Below are 10,893 nucleotides of genomic sequence, written 5' to 3'. Positions count from 1 at the left end.
AACAGAAAAGAACCAAAAAAATAAAGACCCAAACAAATTCCCCCCCCCCGTTAGATACCGGTACAAACACATAACAAAGAGTATCAAAAATTCCCCAGTTTGAAATATGTACAAACTCTTTGCCGACCCAAATACTGCGCCGCGACGGTCAGGGTTTATCGACGGGCGGGATATATCTCGCCAGGTTGTTACATCTCGAATTTTCCTCGCGGAATCCACTCGGTGCTTGGGATTTCCCCAGCCCCCTCCCCCTCTCACTTGTCGGCCGAGCTCATGCGCTTGGACTTGATGAAGGCCATGCCGTGCGTCCTCATGTGGGTGTTGAGGGCGGCCTCGGTCTCGAAAGTCTTGGCGCACACCTTGCAGCGCCGGTCGCCGGCGGCGCCGCCGCCGCCTCCGCCGCCGCCGCCGCCGGCGGCTCCCCCGCCCTGGCCGTCGGGTTTGTTGTCCCGCCGGTTCTCCTCCTCCTCCTCCTCGCCCGCCCCGTTCTGCTTGGCCGCCGGCTGCGGCTCCTTCAGCTTGTGCACGATGAAGAGGTGGCGGGACAGGGACACGTGGGAGGTGTAGCACAGCCCGCACTCGCGGCACTGGTAGGACGAGCCGTCGGATTTGTGGCGGGGGATGTGCTCGTGGAACTGCAGCAGGTTCTCGGTGGTGAAGCCGCACACGGCGCACTTGTGCACCTTGAAGACGTTGATCTTCAGCTTCTTTAAGGGCTGGGTGATGGCGCCTCGCGGGGGCCGGAACTCCAGGAGGGGCTCGTCCAGTTTCCGCTTGGGGCTGGGAACCTGGAAAGGGGATGTAAATTGATCATGGAATCATAGAATTAACTAGGTTGGAAAATCATCAAGTCCAACCCTTGATCCACCCCAGGGACGGTGAATCCACCCCACCTCTCTGGGCAGGCCATTCCAATGCCTGATCCCTCTCTCTGTAAACAACTTCTTCCCAATATCCAACCTAAACTTCCCCTGGCACAGCTTAAGCTTTGCCTTCTTGTCCTGCTGCTGATTGCCTGGGAGATGACACGACCCCCCACCTGGCTCCAACCTCCTGTCAGGGGGTTGTAGAGAGTGCTGAGGTCACCCCTGAGCCTCCTCTTCTCCCTCAGCCTCTCCTCACAGCGCTTGTGCTCGGTGGGGCATCCCATAAATGAGCAGCTCTTCTGATTACTGTCAGTGACTTGCAGACAGCAGCAGATTCTCTGATAAACCCACTGCTGAAAATGCCACCTTTAAGGCACCGAAATATACCCCCCCACACAAAAAAAATCACTCCCAGCGAAGGAATTCATCTGTAGATTATTACCTTCGTGTCTTCCTTCACCTCCCTCTCTTCCGCGTCGGCAGCCTCGGCCATCTCCTTCACGTCGGGGTCCTTGATGCCGTGCATCAGCTGGATGTGCTTCTCCAGCATCAGCCTCTTGGTGAAGGTACGCCTCGAATCGGGGCAGTGCCTGCACGCACACACACAAACACACAAACAGGTGGGTTTTTTTACAGATGAAACGACCGGTTGCGCATTTAAGAGATTGTAAATTCCCGGCTGTTCCATCCGCAGCAGCGGCTTTCCTGCGCTCGGGGCCAGGGTTTCAGAGCTCATCACACTTTAATTGAACTGCTCTGCCCTCCCTTCTCCAAGCAGATAAAAAAAGCTGATACTCACGAGCAGGTGTAGACCTTGCGGATGCCTTTGTGCTTGATGCGGTTGTGGCGGCACAAGCTGTGGGAGGAGCTGAAGGATTTGTCGCACTGGCGGCACGGGTGTTTCTTCATTTGCTTTAAAAATTAAAAAAAACATAAGAGGAATAGATTAGTTAGGGACCAGCTCGGATTTGGGATGACTTAATTAAACTTAGTTCCGGCAGGATGTGCAACAAGCAGTGGAACTGCTCGTTCCTGCTTACAAAACATCTGCCCTTTCCTAGAAACCCCCACAAAGATACAGAAAATGGGAATCTCTCTGTCTGTCTGTGTAGATAGTTCCCAATAATCTGGAAACTCAGGAATCAGGCCAGAGAGGATAAACCTCTCCTAGGAACACCTCTGCACGAGCCATCATCCTGCCATCAGCCAGGCATTTACAGCTCTCCAAACTTTCATTCTGGTCCTGCAAACTCGATTCTGGCTGAAAGTTTGAATCATTTCAGAGCCCTTTAGCCCCCACTGATCATTCCTTAAAAAAACCAGGCTAGAAATGAATCCCCTGATTGATCAGATCCATCTCCCACACCCAAACAAACCTCCAAGGGCGGAGATTTTCTCCAGCAGGAAATGGCCACCGAAAAAATTAAGCAGCTACAGAGAAACCCGTGAGATGATGATGATGATGATGATGATGATAATTCAGTATTCTTTACCTTGCCGTGCTCTTTCCTCATGTGGGAGATGTAAACATCCCTCTGTGTAAATAACCTGTCGCACTCCCAACACGTCCAGCCGGGGCTGGCCACTTTCTTGGCCTCCGCTCTCTTGATGGGCGATGGAGATTGTTTCTCCAGCCTCTCCATTCCATTGACAGATTTGGGGTCCTCCTTGCTGTGACCGGTGGAGTTCTGAGGGGGGGGTTTGGTGCTGAGAGGCAGATTGATCCCCAGGTTCGGCGGCCCCTCCACGCTTTTCAGAGTGCCGTGCATAGACTGCGACAGAAGGACAAATCTACTGACAGATTTCGGGGACTAAAACAACAACCGGCAGCTCAGGAAAAAACAATCAGACACCGCTAGAGTTTGGGGGGGGGGGGTATTAATGTTTTACGTCCTCTTTACTTCTGGCATCAGCAGGGAACACTAAAACAGAAATATAAACCCCATGCCTGAAAAAAATGGGAATATCGGGGAAGGAAAAAGAAGAGAGAACACACCTTGATGTGATCCATCATAAGCTGTTTCTGGGCATAGAGAAGGGAACAGTCGGGACACTTGAAAACAGACACCTTCTGGTTCTCAACGTGCTGATCAAAGTGGCGATAGAGCAAAGGTTGCAGAGTAAACACAGTGTCACACATAGAGCATTTATATATTATTCTAAAAACAGAAGTACAATAAACAGCGTCAGTGGGGGGGGAGGGATCCGTTGGGGCATGTTAATTAATTTGATTTTTCATGGGGGGGGGTGGTTAAGAGCTGACACGTTTCATTCGCGCTGCCCGCACGAAAGTTAGGGTTGAACTCACTCAAACCGCGCGGAAATAGGTTAAAAAATCATTTACAGAGGGCAAACAACAGGCAGGAAACAGCAGCACGTGGCAGTGGACATATAAATAATAATAAACCCCAACATCTGCTCTCGGGAGAGCCTGACAGTTCAGCCTCCTGGTGTAGCTACAGGACAGTGTCCCTGTTTCAGCTTGCAAAGAAGGGAGCGATTCAATCAGAACTAGGAAAACACTTCAGGGTAAATGTCGTTGTTTTGGCCGCTTAATATTAACTGGAAAAGGTATTATTTTGGGGGTATCGAGTGGTCCCAGCGCCTCTCTCAGATAAATGCTCGCTGAGGTGGATTCTCGCTCGCGTTTGCACTATTTACAATCAATTTACAGCCATAAATGCGTTATTTACGCAGCGTCCTCTGACGGGCTGCTGTCTCTGGTGAATCTGCTACAAGAAAATCTGACATATTTCTGACTCATATAAATCTTGTAACTCCCTAAAGCCACCTGCTCCCTGCCCTGCAGCTACACCAGCGCTCCCCAAAACTCAGAATAACCACCCACAGCAAACTTCCACCCCACAGGGCGCTGTTTCTCCCCTTCCCAGAATTTTTTTTGGGAAGGATGGAACTGGTGGGACGACACCCTTTCCAACCCATCCAGGGCTCCCCCAAGAGATGAAGATTAAAGTTCCAGGAGAGAGGGTGGAAAGACGAGCAGCCAGCCAGCCCCGTTTCCGAAACAACTGGTCAGTAATGTGATTAGCGATTCCCCCGCTGCCGGTAAATGGCAGTGTGGCAGTTCCTGTAAACAGCAGAGTGTCCCCCCCACACACACACACCCCCCTCTGGGTCAGTGAAATTAAAATCCCGAGGCTGATCACAAGCAGATTGGCAGATGAGAGCACAGATCGCCTCATCTTCGCGAAACAACTTTCTGCTGGTGGTATCTGACCGAATGAAAACGAAGGTGCATCATTTACCACCTGCAGCGAAGCAGAGCAGAACCACTTGTGCTCCAAGAAAGAAAAGAGAGCAAATCCACTCGTTCCCCAACTTTCCAACCAGCATTATCTCAATTCCCAGCGCAAATGCAGATGAGCTGAGATTAAAGCATCGGCAAGGAGCGAGGCTCCGGCCACTTGCGCCGATCAGCCGCGTCATTATTTCTCGTAATTTCTCTCTTCCCAACTTTCACCCAGTAAATTGACAGCTCAAATCTCAACATCTCAACACCCCCCCAACCCCCCAAAGCAGCAGGACGGCCCAGGACGGGCAGGCAGGTGAAAGTGGCTTACTTTGGCTCGCCGATCTTGATGCCGGGGTGCTGGGTGTAGGCGTGGGAGTGGGTGCTGGGCGCCGATTTGAAGGCCATGGGGCAGATGGGACACTTGTAGAAGACCTCACAGTGACAGCCTTGGATGTGGGACTTGAGGGCCGCCACGTCGGAGTAGACGACGTTGCAGTGCAGGCAGCTGCGGGGAGAGAGCGGGGAGAGTCAATCTACCAGCACCCGCCACGCCGTCGGGGGTACCCACGTAATTTACGGCCTCCTGTCCGCTCAGACCGATCGACACCACCGCTGATTCGCAGATCCCAAAGCAAGGGGGGGAGAAAATTTCACCCCAAAAGATAATAAGAGGTCAGGGCGTGGTTTTTTATGTGTTATCATAATAGAAGGGTTGATTGTTTTTAGGGGGATAATCTGTTGATTGAGGGCAGGCAGGAATTCTTCAATCCCCTGCAGATTTCCCAAAGTGGGGATTGGTTTTGGGAATGACCACGGAAGGGAAACCCAGGGAGGAAAATCTTGGCCCCCCTCGTTCAGATTGGAATCGAATCAGCTCGGGGGGGAAATTAAACTGAATCTCTCTTCAATCACATCGACAGGTCGCTGATTGGAAGTGGGGGGAAACGCTTCGCAAAAAACCTACTTCTGCCGGGTCGAGTGTTTGGGAGCTTCCCACATCTATTCTAAAATGAAACAATTAAAAAAAAAAAAAAGCCAATTAATATCAAGCTTTTACACATTTACATCTGCAGCAGTAAATGCCACCAAAGAACAAGCTGCGATCAGCAGTCACTGCTGAACGAACCAGTTGCAGATTGATCAGTATTTTGGTCAGTGTATTATATATTTTATATATTATAAGAGTTTTCCAATTTAAACACAGAAGGCCCCTCTCTGCCCTTCCGGTATCTTAATTTTATCTCCTCTTATTATTATTAGGATTGTCGTCAAATCAATTTTCAGGTGGGTTTAGCCTCCTGATGATAGCAGTAAAACATTCCAAAATCCCATTTCCCCCTTCAAATTCATCACCCCTGACTTTTACCAAGCCCCATCCTTTCTTTGCTGGGCCCTTAATTTACACTCTTAATAGCATCCATCAGGTTTACTCTCAATTTACCAGTCTCAAGTAGATTGTTCTGGTCTTTTTTTTTTGGGGTGGGGGTCTGTTAAGATCTTCTCTGCTTGATGATGAAGAGGTGAGCCCCAGGAATGAGAACCATCAACCCCCCTGGCAGTAAATACTGACAGTCACTGTTCTCCCAGAATTCGATAATCTACAAAAACGCCAATTAAGGCGATGCACCTGAATCCTCCAGGCCCGAATCTGCGACTGAATCATCTCCAAAAGCGGATGCCCGGACGGAGCAGCACCCTAACGCCACCCTCAAGCTGTCAATCTCCCAAGCCACCCTCAGGACAACCGGTAAATTAATTTTCCGAAGCGCTGGCCGTACTGACCGGAAGCCCACTCTGCGGGTGTAGTGCAGGCAGTTCTTGGTGACGTGGGTCTGGAAGTGGACGGACCTGCAGATGGCTCCGCACTCGGGGCACGTGTAGGGAGATTTGTGCTGGTGGATCCGCTGGTGCGAGGCGAAGCTGCACTGGTTGGGCAGCAGCATCTGGCAGATGGGGCACGTCTTCTACAAACGACAAACCACAAGAGAGGAGACCATAGGGGGGGTGTCCTGACGTCACACAGGCCCCTCCAATTCACCCCTGACCCCCCCCGGGGAGATGCGCTCCCAAAATGACCCCCGCGGATCGAATCCTTCCCGACGTTTCTGGGGATTCGGGAATCCCACCCGGAATTCAACTCCAAGCCTGTCCTGCCACGGGTGTTTTCTAGGAATGCTCTCTGGGAGGGGCTGGCAGATGTGCTGATGTGCGTGCTCTCTGCAAGGACGCCCCAGAGCAGGACAGGAGCTCCGGAGCCGCGCTGTAAATTATTTACCAACGGGCGCTCCGTGAGCGCGATGGCCTGGCGGGTTGGAATTTCTGTATTAACGTTCTGAGCCAAAACGCTCTTGGGTGAAGGCCCCTGCTCTGCTCAATCAGCACGGAAAACCTTTCATCGCAACTGAGTCCAGCAGAACCAAAAAAAGCATCTACCGTGACATTCTGACATTTGCTTACCATGTTACTTGGGGCTTAGGGTGGCCTTTTAACTCCAGCTCTCTCTCTCTCTCATTCCAAACCCCACACCAAAATAAAACAAGTTTGTTTGTGAAAATCATCACCACCATCATCATCATCATCATCACCTGCCTGCGTTTCAAAAGTCAAAAGTTTCAGGAAAAAAAAAAAAAAGGGTTAGAAGGAAAAAAAAACCCGGTGGAGGTGGAAAAATAAAGATAGACGAGAGGGAAAACCTCCTTTCCAAAATTCAAATTTCATCTGATTTTTACCCTCCCCCAAAAGAGCGGCGATTCGACAGCCAAGCGCTAGGAAGGCGATTCAATCTGAAGATTTCATTCACCTCTGCTGATGAAAAAGCAGCAAAGGGGATTTTATTCCTCGACAGCAAACTCGGCAGAGGGAGAAAGGGAAGGGCAAAAAAACCAAAAAATTCATTTACCTGTCCATAAAGACAAGGGCCCCCCCCCCAAAAAAAAAAACTGAGCACATCATCACTTTATCTTCGTTCTTCTTTTTGTTTTCAACTTCAGCCTCGTCCTCCCAACCTCTCCTGCCTCTTATCCCCTCGCTTTATCTCAGGGTCCTTTTCACTTCCAAGAACAACAGGGGGTTTTTTGTAGATGGGACGCTCCCTACCTGCAGAATCCATCTGCCACCAGCAAAGCAGGCAGGTCGAAATCTAAATAGATCTACGGATGGAACCCACAAACCTGGAGCGTTCCAGAGGGGGAAGAGGTCCCTGGGATGGCATTTCCAGTGGGAAGGCAGGTTCTGCTGCCCTGTTAGGAAAGGAGGAGCTGGGGCAGTGCCACCAGAACCCCCCCCACTCCAAATCCCTTTCCGTGACTCCCTGGCGAGCTGCTCCGTGGCATAGATCCCCATCAGCTCCTCTGACTGGCTGCGTTTCGGAACTATCTGCAGGATTCTGCCCTCTGCGTTCCCGGGAACGTTCCCTGAGCGCTCGTGCAGGTTGTCAGCTGGGCCCAGAGCTGCGTCGGCGAGCTCGGCCGCAGGCTTTGCAACCCACCCCAGAATCCCTTTTAATTGGCACGCTCCGACCGTCTGGCTTAATGAACCACCCCTGGCTCCTGCAGGATTTATAAAATACAGCGCACACTGAGGGGAGAGGAAGTTTTATTGACGCTTCTTTCGGGAACATCAGGCACCAATTTGGAAAATGGGCTGGAAGGGGAACTCGGCAGCGCTCGGGAGAGGGGAAGGGGAACCCCAAAAACCAGCCAAACCGCAGCAAGGACTGGTGGCAGGGAGCGGTTTTTGGGGGGAATTCCTGTCAGCATCGCTGGCAGCAGTCAGTGTGCTGTTTGTCACTGGCCTGAGTCCCTGCAGGGGAGGGGAATGCTAGATGAGAACTCTCAAACTCTGAGGACCAATCGAGCGCAACCCAAACCGGTGGGGGTTGAACGGACGGGCTGTTAACGAGGGTGCCAATTAAGTGGATTCCACGGGCTACTCGAATTCCAAAGCACAGAGAGAACAGGTTAAAGTACGATTAGTAAAACCTACTAGGAGACTTTCAGGATTAAGCTGTTGGGCTGTCAGAAAAAGCTAAAGCCGAATTCTACCCCCAGCGCGGCGTCGACACCGGACTGCGGGGCCTACAAAGATTCTAAGAGGAGTCTGATTAAGGCTTTTTTTTTGTGTGTTTATCATTTTAATCGGGGAGGTTTGAGCAGCGAACGGCTCAAAAACGGAAGCAAAACCATCTCCGAAGTCGTGCCGGGCTTAGAGGCGAAACACGGGAAGGTAAACATGGGATACTCTACTTGTCCGCTGGCGTCAGCCGCCTGCTGGAAGTGAGTGGCGAGAGACGTCTCCTCCTGGAAAACCTCGTTGCACTCCAAGCACTTCAGGCTGTGCCTACAGAGTCTGGAGGGATCTTCGTCCAGCGGCATGGCCGGAACGACGGGAGAGCTCGCCGGGGCGGAGATCACCGCGCCTGCCGAGCCGGGCTGCGCCTTGGCCAGGGATCCCGCTGGGCTCTGCGGCGCGGCGGCGGCGCCGGGAGGAGCGGCGATCATCTGATCGGCCGGCACGGGTTTGAGGATCAGGTGGGAGCACTGCATCACCACGCCCTTCTCCTTGTGGCCGCGGGCGTGCGACAGCAGGCTGCACTTGTTGTAGAACACCAGGTTCTTGGTGCAGTGGTTGCAGGTGACCTCGATGCGCACGCTGCGCCGCTCGTAGTGCTGGCTCAGGCTCTTCTCCAGGGCGAAGGAGTCGCCGCACTCCAGGCACTTGTAGCCCCGCGTGGGCAGCGTGATGCCGGCGCTGGCGGGGGGGCTGAGGTTGGGCACGTAGACGGGCACGGGGTTGACGCTGCTCAGCACCTTGTTGAAGGCCTCCACCACGGAGCTCTGCAGCGACGACACCACCTGCACCCGCGACACTTTCTTGGAGGGCTGCGAGGAGGCGGCGGCGGCGGCGGAGATGATGGCCTGCTTGATCTGCTGCTGGGGTTTGGCGAGCACCTGGCGCAGCTCGGAGGCGGCCTGGGCGCCCTGCGGCAGGAGGTTCAGGTTGGCCAGGTGCACCGTCTTGGGCACGAGTTTGGCGCCGGCCAGGCTGGAGGCGGGCACCACCACCGTCTGCTGCTGGATGGCGTTGGCGGCTTTGATGATGGCGCTGCTGGCGCTCTGCACCGAGGCGGCCGAGATGACGGTGGCTTTCACCGTGGTGTTGTTGGCCAGCTTCAGGTTGATCACCTGCGAGCCCGCCGTCTTCACCGCCGACACGGGCAGGAAGGCCGTGGCCACGGGTTTGATGGTGACCTGCTTGGGGGCCAGTTCCGGAGAGCCGACCGCGCTGGCGACCGCCGAGGACTGCGGGGGGGCTCTGGGAGGAGAGGACAGCACGGCAGCGGACGGCGGCGAGGACAGCAGAGACGTCACCGACGTCACCGCGGGCGAGCTCTGCTCGGGCTTTCTCCCAGAGTCCAGCTCGACTTCCGGCAACACCCTGGTCACAGTTCTCTTGATCTCCCCCGAGGACGTCTTGATGGTTTTGATGCGAACCTTGGGAATGGCCGGCGTGGAGCCCGCGGGGGAAGACGGCGACCCTTTGCTGCTGTTCTCGCTCGACACGCTCCTGGGACTGTCGGGGGCTTTGACGGGCGGCTTCTTGGCGCCGTCGATGAGGCTCTGAGACTCGGGTGACTTATCGACGGCCCGGGGACTCTCGCTCGTGTCTTTCGGTAAGGGAGAAGCCTCCCCTGAGTTGGCCTGTAAGTCTTTAGCGCCGTCAGTAGCCGCCTTCTTAGCGCTCAGCGCCGCGATGGCGGCGATGCAGGAGGAGAGCTTTGCCGATGATTTCGCTTTGGCCTGGGAAACGCTGGCGAGATTCGCGTCGCTCTTCTCGGTACTGGGTTTCCCATCCGGCGCTCTGTTTTCCAGGAGCTTGTCGGAGCTGTCTTTCAGCAATTTGTCCTCTGCTTTTCGGGCTTTAAAAGGCTCGAAGACGCTCAAATTCACGGAGTTCGTCTCCGCCTCCCGTTTCGCCGCTTTGTTTTTCTCCAGACTGTTGGAGAGAGGAATTCCAGATTTAATCAGGTTCTCCCCCCCCAGCGCCTTCAGTTTGTCGTATTCCTGCGGAGCCAGGACGTTGGCCCTGAAACTTCCCCGCGCCTCCTCTTTGTCCGGGGGGTCGTCCACCTCGATCCTCTCGTCGTCGTCGAACTCCTCGGCGCTGGAGATGGGGCTGAACTGGTTGAACGCCGAGTCCTTCAGCGGCGTCTCGGCGGCCGAGCCGTCGCCTTTCAGCGCCTTCCCCTCGTCTTTGCCGTAGCCCTCGAGCGCCGCCGAGCTCAGGAAGCCGTTGTGCAGGCCGTTGCCCGCCGCGTGGTGGCCGTCCTTGTCGGCGGCGCCCTCGGCCTGGTCGATGGTGCGCACGTTCTTGACGATGACGCTCACCCCCACGTCGGAGGAGGAGGGGGCGTGGCCGTCGTCCTCGGCGTGGGCGGCGGCCTTGACGTGGCCCTCGTGCTCGTCGTGCCCCGACTCGATGGCCGCCTTGGGGTCCACCATGTCGGGGATGTCGAAGGCCGCCAGCAGGTCGTCGAAGTCGGGGGTCTTCATGTCCCCCATGGTGACGGGTTTGGGGGGAAGCCAACCTGTAAGAGGAGCAGACGGGCGTTACTTTCGGACAGGACAAGCGGTGCTTCCGGAGGAACATTTTCAGGAATCAGAGACGTTACGGAGCCGTCCAACGTACAGCTGAATTACTGATCAGGAGCTCTGGTAATTCATCAGCTCATCGACACATGGCCCAAATTTCAAGGACTCTCTTCCTGCCCCCCTC

The 10,893-nt window shown here is 54.3% G+C and overlaps 1 protein-coding gene across 4 annotated transcripts; it reads right to left on the bottom strand.

Moving 5' to 3' along the window:
* Positions 1–254: 254 nt before the first annotated feature.
* On the bottom strand, positions 255–10,679 carry ZNF532 (zinc finger protein 532). Of its 4 annotated transcripts, XM_027908937.1 has the most exons (8): positions 8,364–10,679; positions 5,902–6,083; positions 4,448–4,624; positions 2,863–3,025; positions 2,360–2,638; positions 1,666–1,778; positions 1,309–1,456; positions 255–788 (listed from the first exon to the last, which is right to left on the bottom strand). In XM_027908937.1, the coding sequence occupies exons 1-8, from the start codon at positions 10,677–10,679 to the stop codon at positions 255–257; spliced, it is 3,912 nt and encodes a 1,303-aa protein (XP_027764738.1). The 4 variants fall into 4 exon arrangements, with proteins under 4 accessions (XP_027764738.1, XP_027764739.1, XP_027764740.1 ...); XM_027908938.1 differs by lacking the exon at positions 4,448–4,624; XM_027908939.1 differs by lacking the exons at positions 2,863–3,025; positions 4,448–4,624; positions 5,902–6,083.
* Between the last annotated feature and the right edge of the window lie 214 nt (positions 10,680–10,893).

The sequence above is a fragment of the Empidonax traillii genome, unplaced genomic scaffold, assembly GCF_003031625.1.
Source record: "Empidonax traillii isolate 1590-97213 ecotype Southwest subspecies unplaced genomic scaffold, ASM303162v1 scaffold1891:size52138, whole genome shotgun sequence".
Lineage (NCBI taxonomy): Eukaryota > Metazoa > Chordata > Aves > Passeriformes > Tyrannidae > Empidonax > Empidonax traillii.
This window is presented reverse-complemented; position numbering and strand designations above follow the sequence as displayed.

Excerpts from the sequence above, each read along its gene's own strand:
- ZNF532 (XM_027908937.1), bottom strand. The coding sequence starts at position 10,679 with ATGGGGGACATGAAGACCCCCGACTTCGACGACCTGCTGGCGGCCTTC. Across the intron at positions 3,026-4,447 it reads ATCAAGATCGGCGAGCCAAA|AATAATATATAAATGCTCTA; the intron begins GTAAGCCACTTT and ends TTCTGTTTTTAG. Across the intron at positions 1,457-1,665 it reads CGCAAGGTCTACACCTGCTC|GCACTGCCCCGATTCGAGGC; the intron begins GTGAGTATCAGC and ends GTGTGCGTGCAG.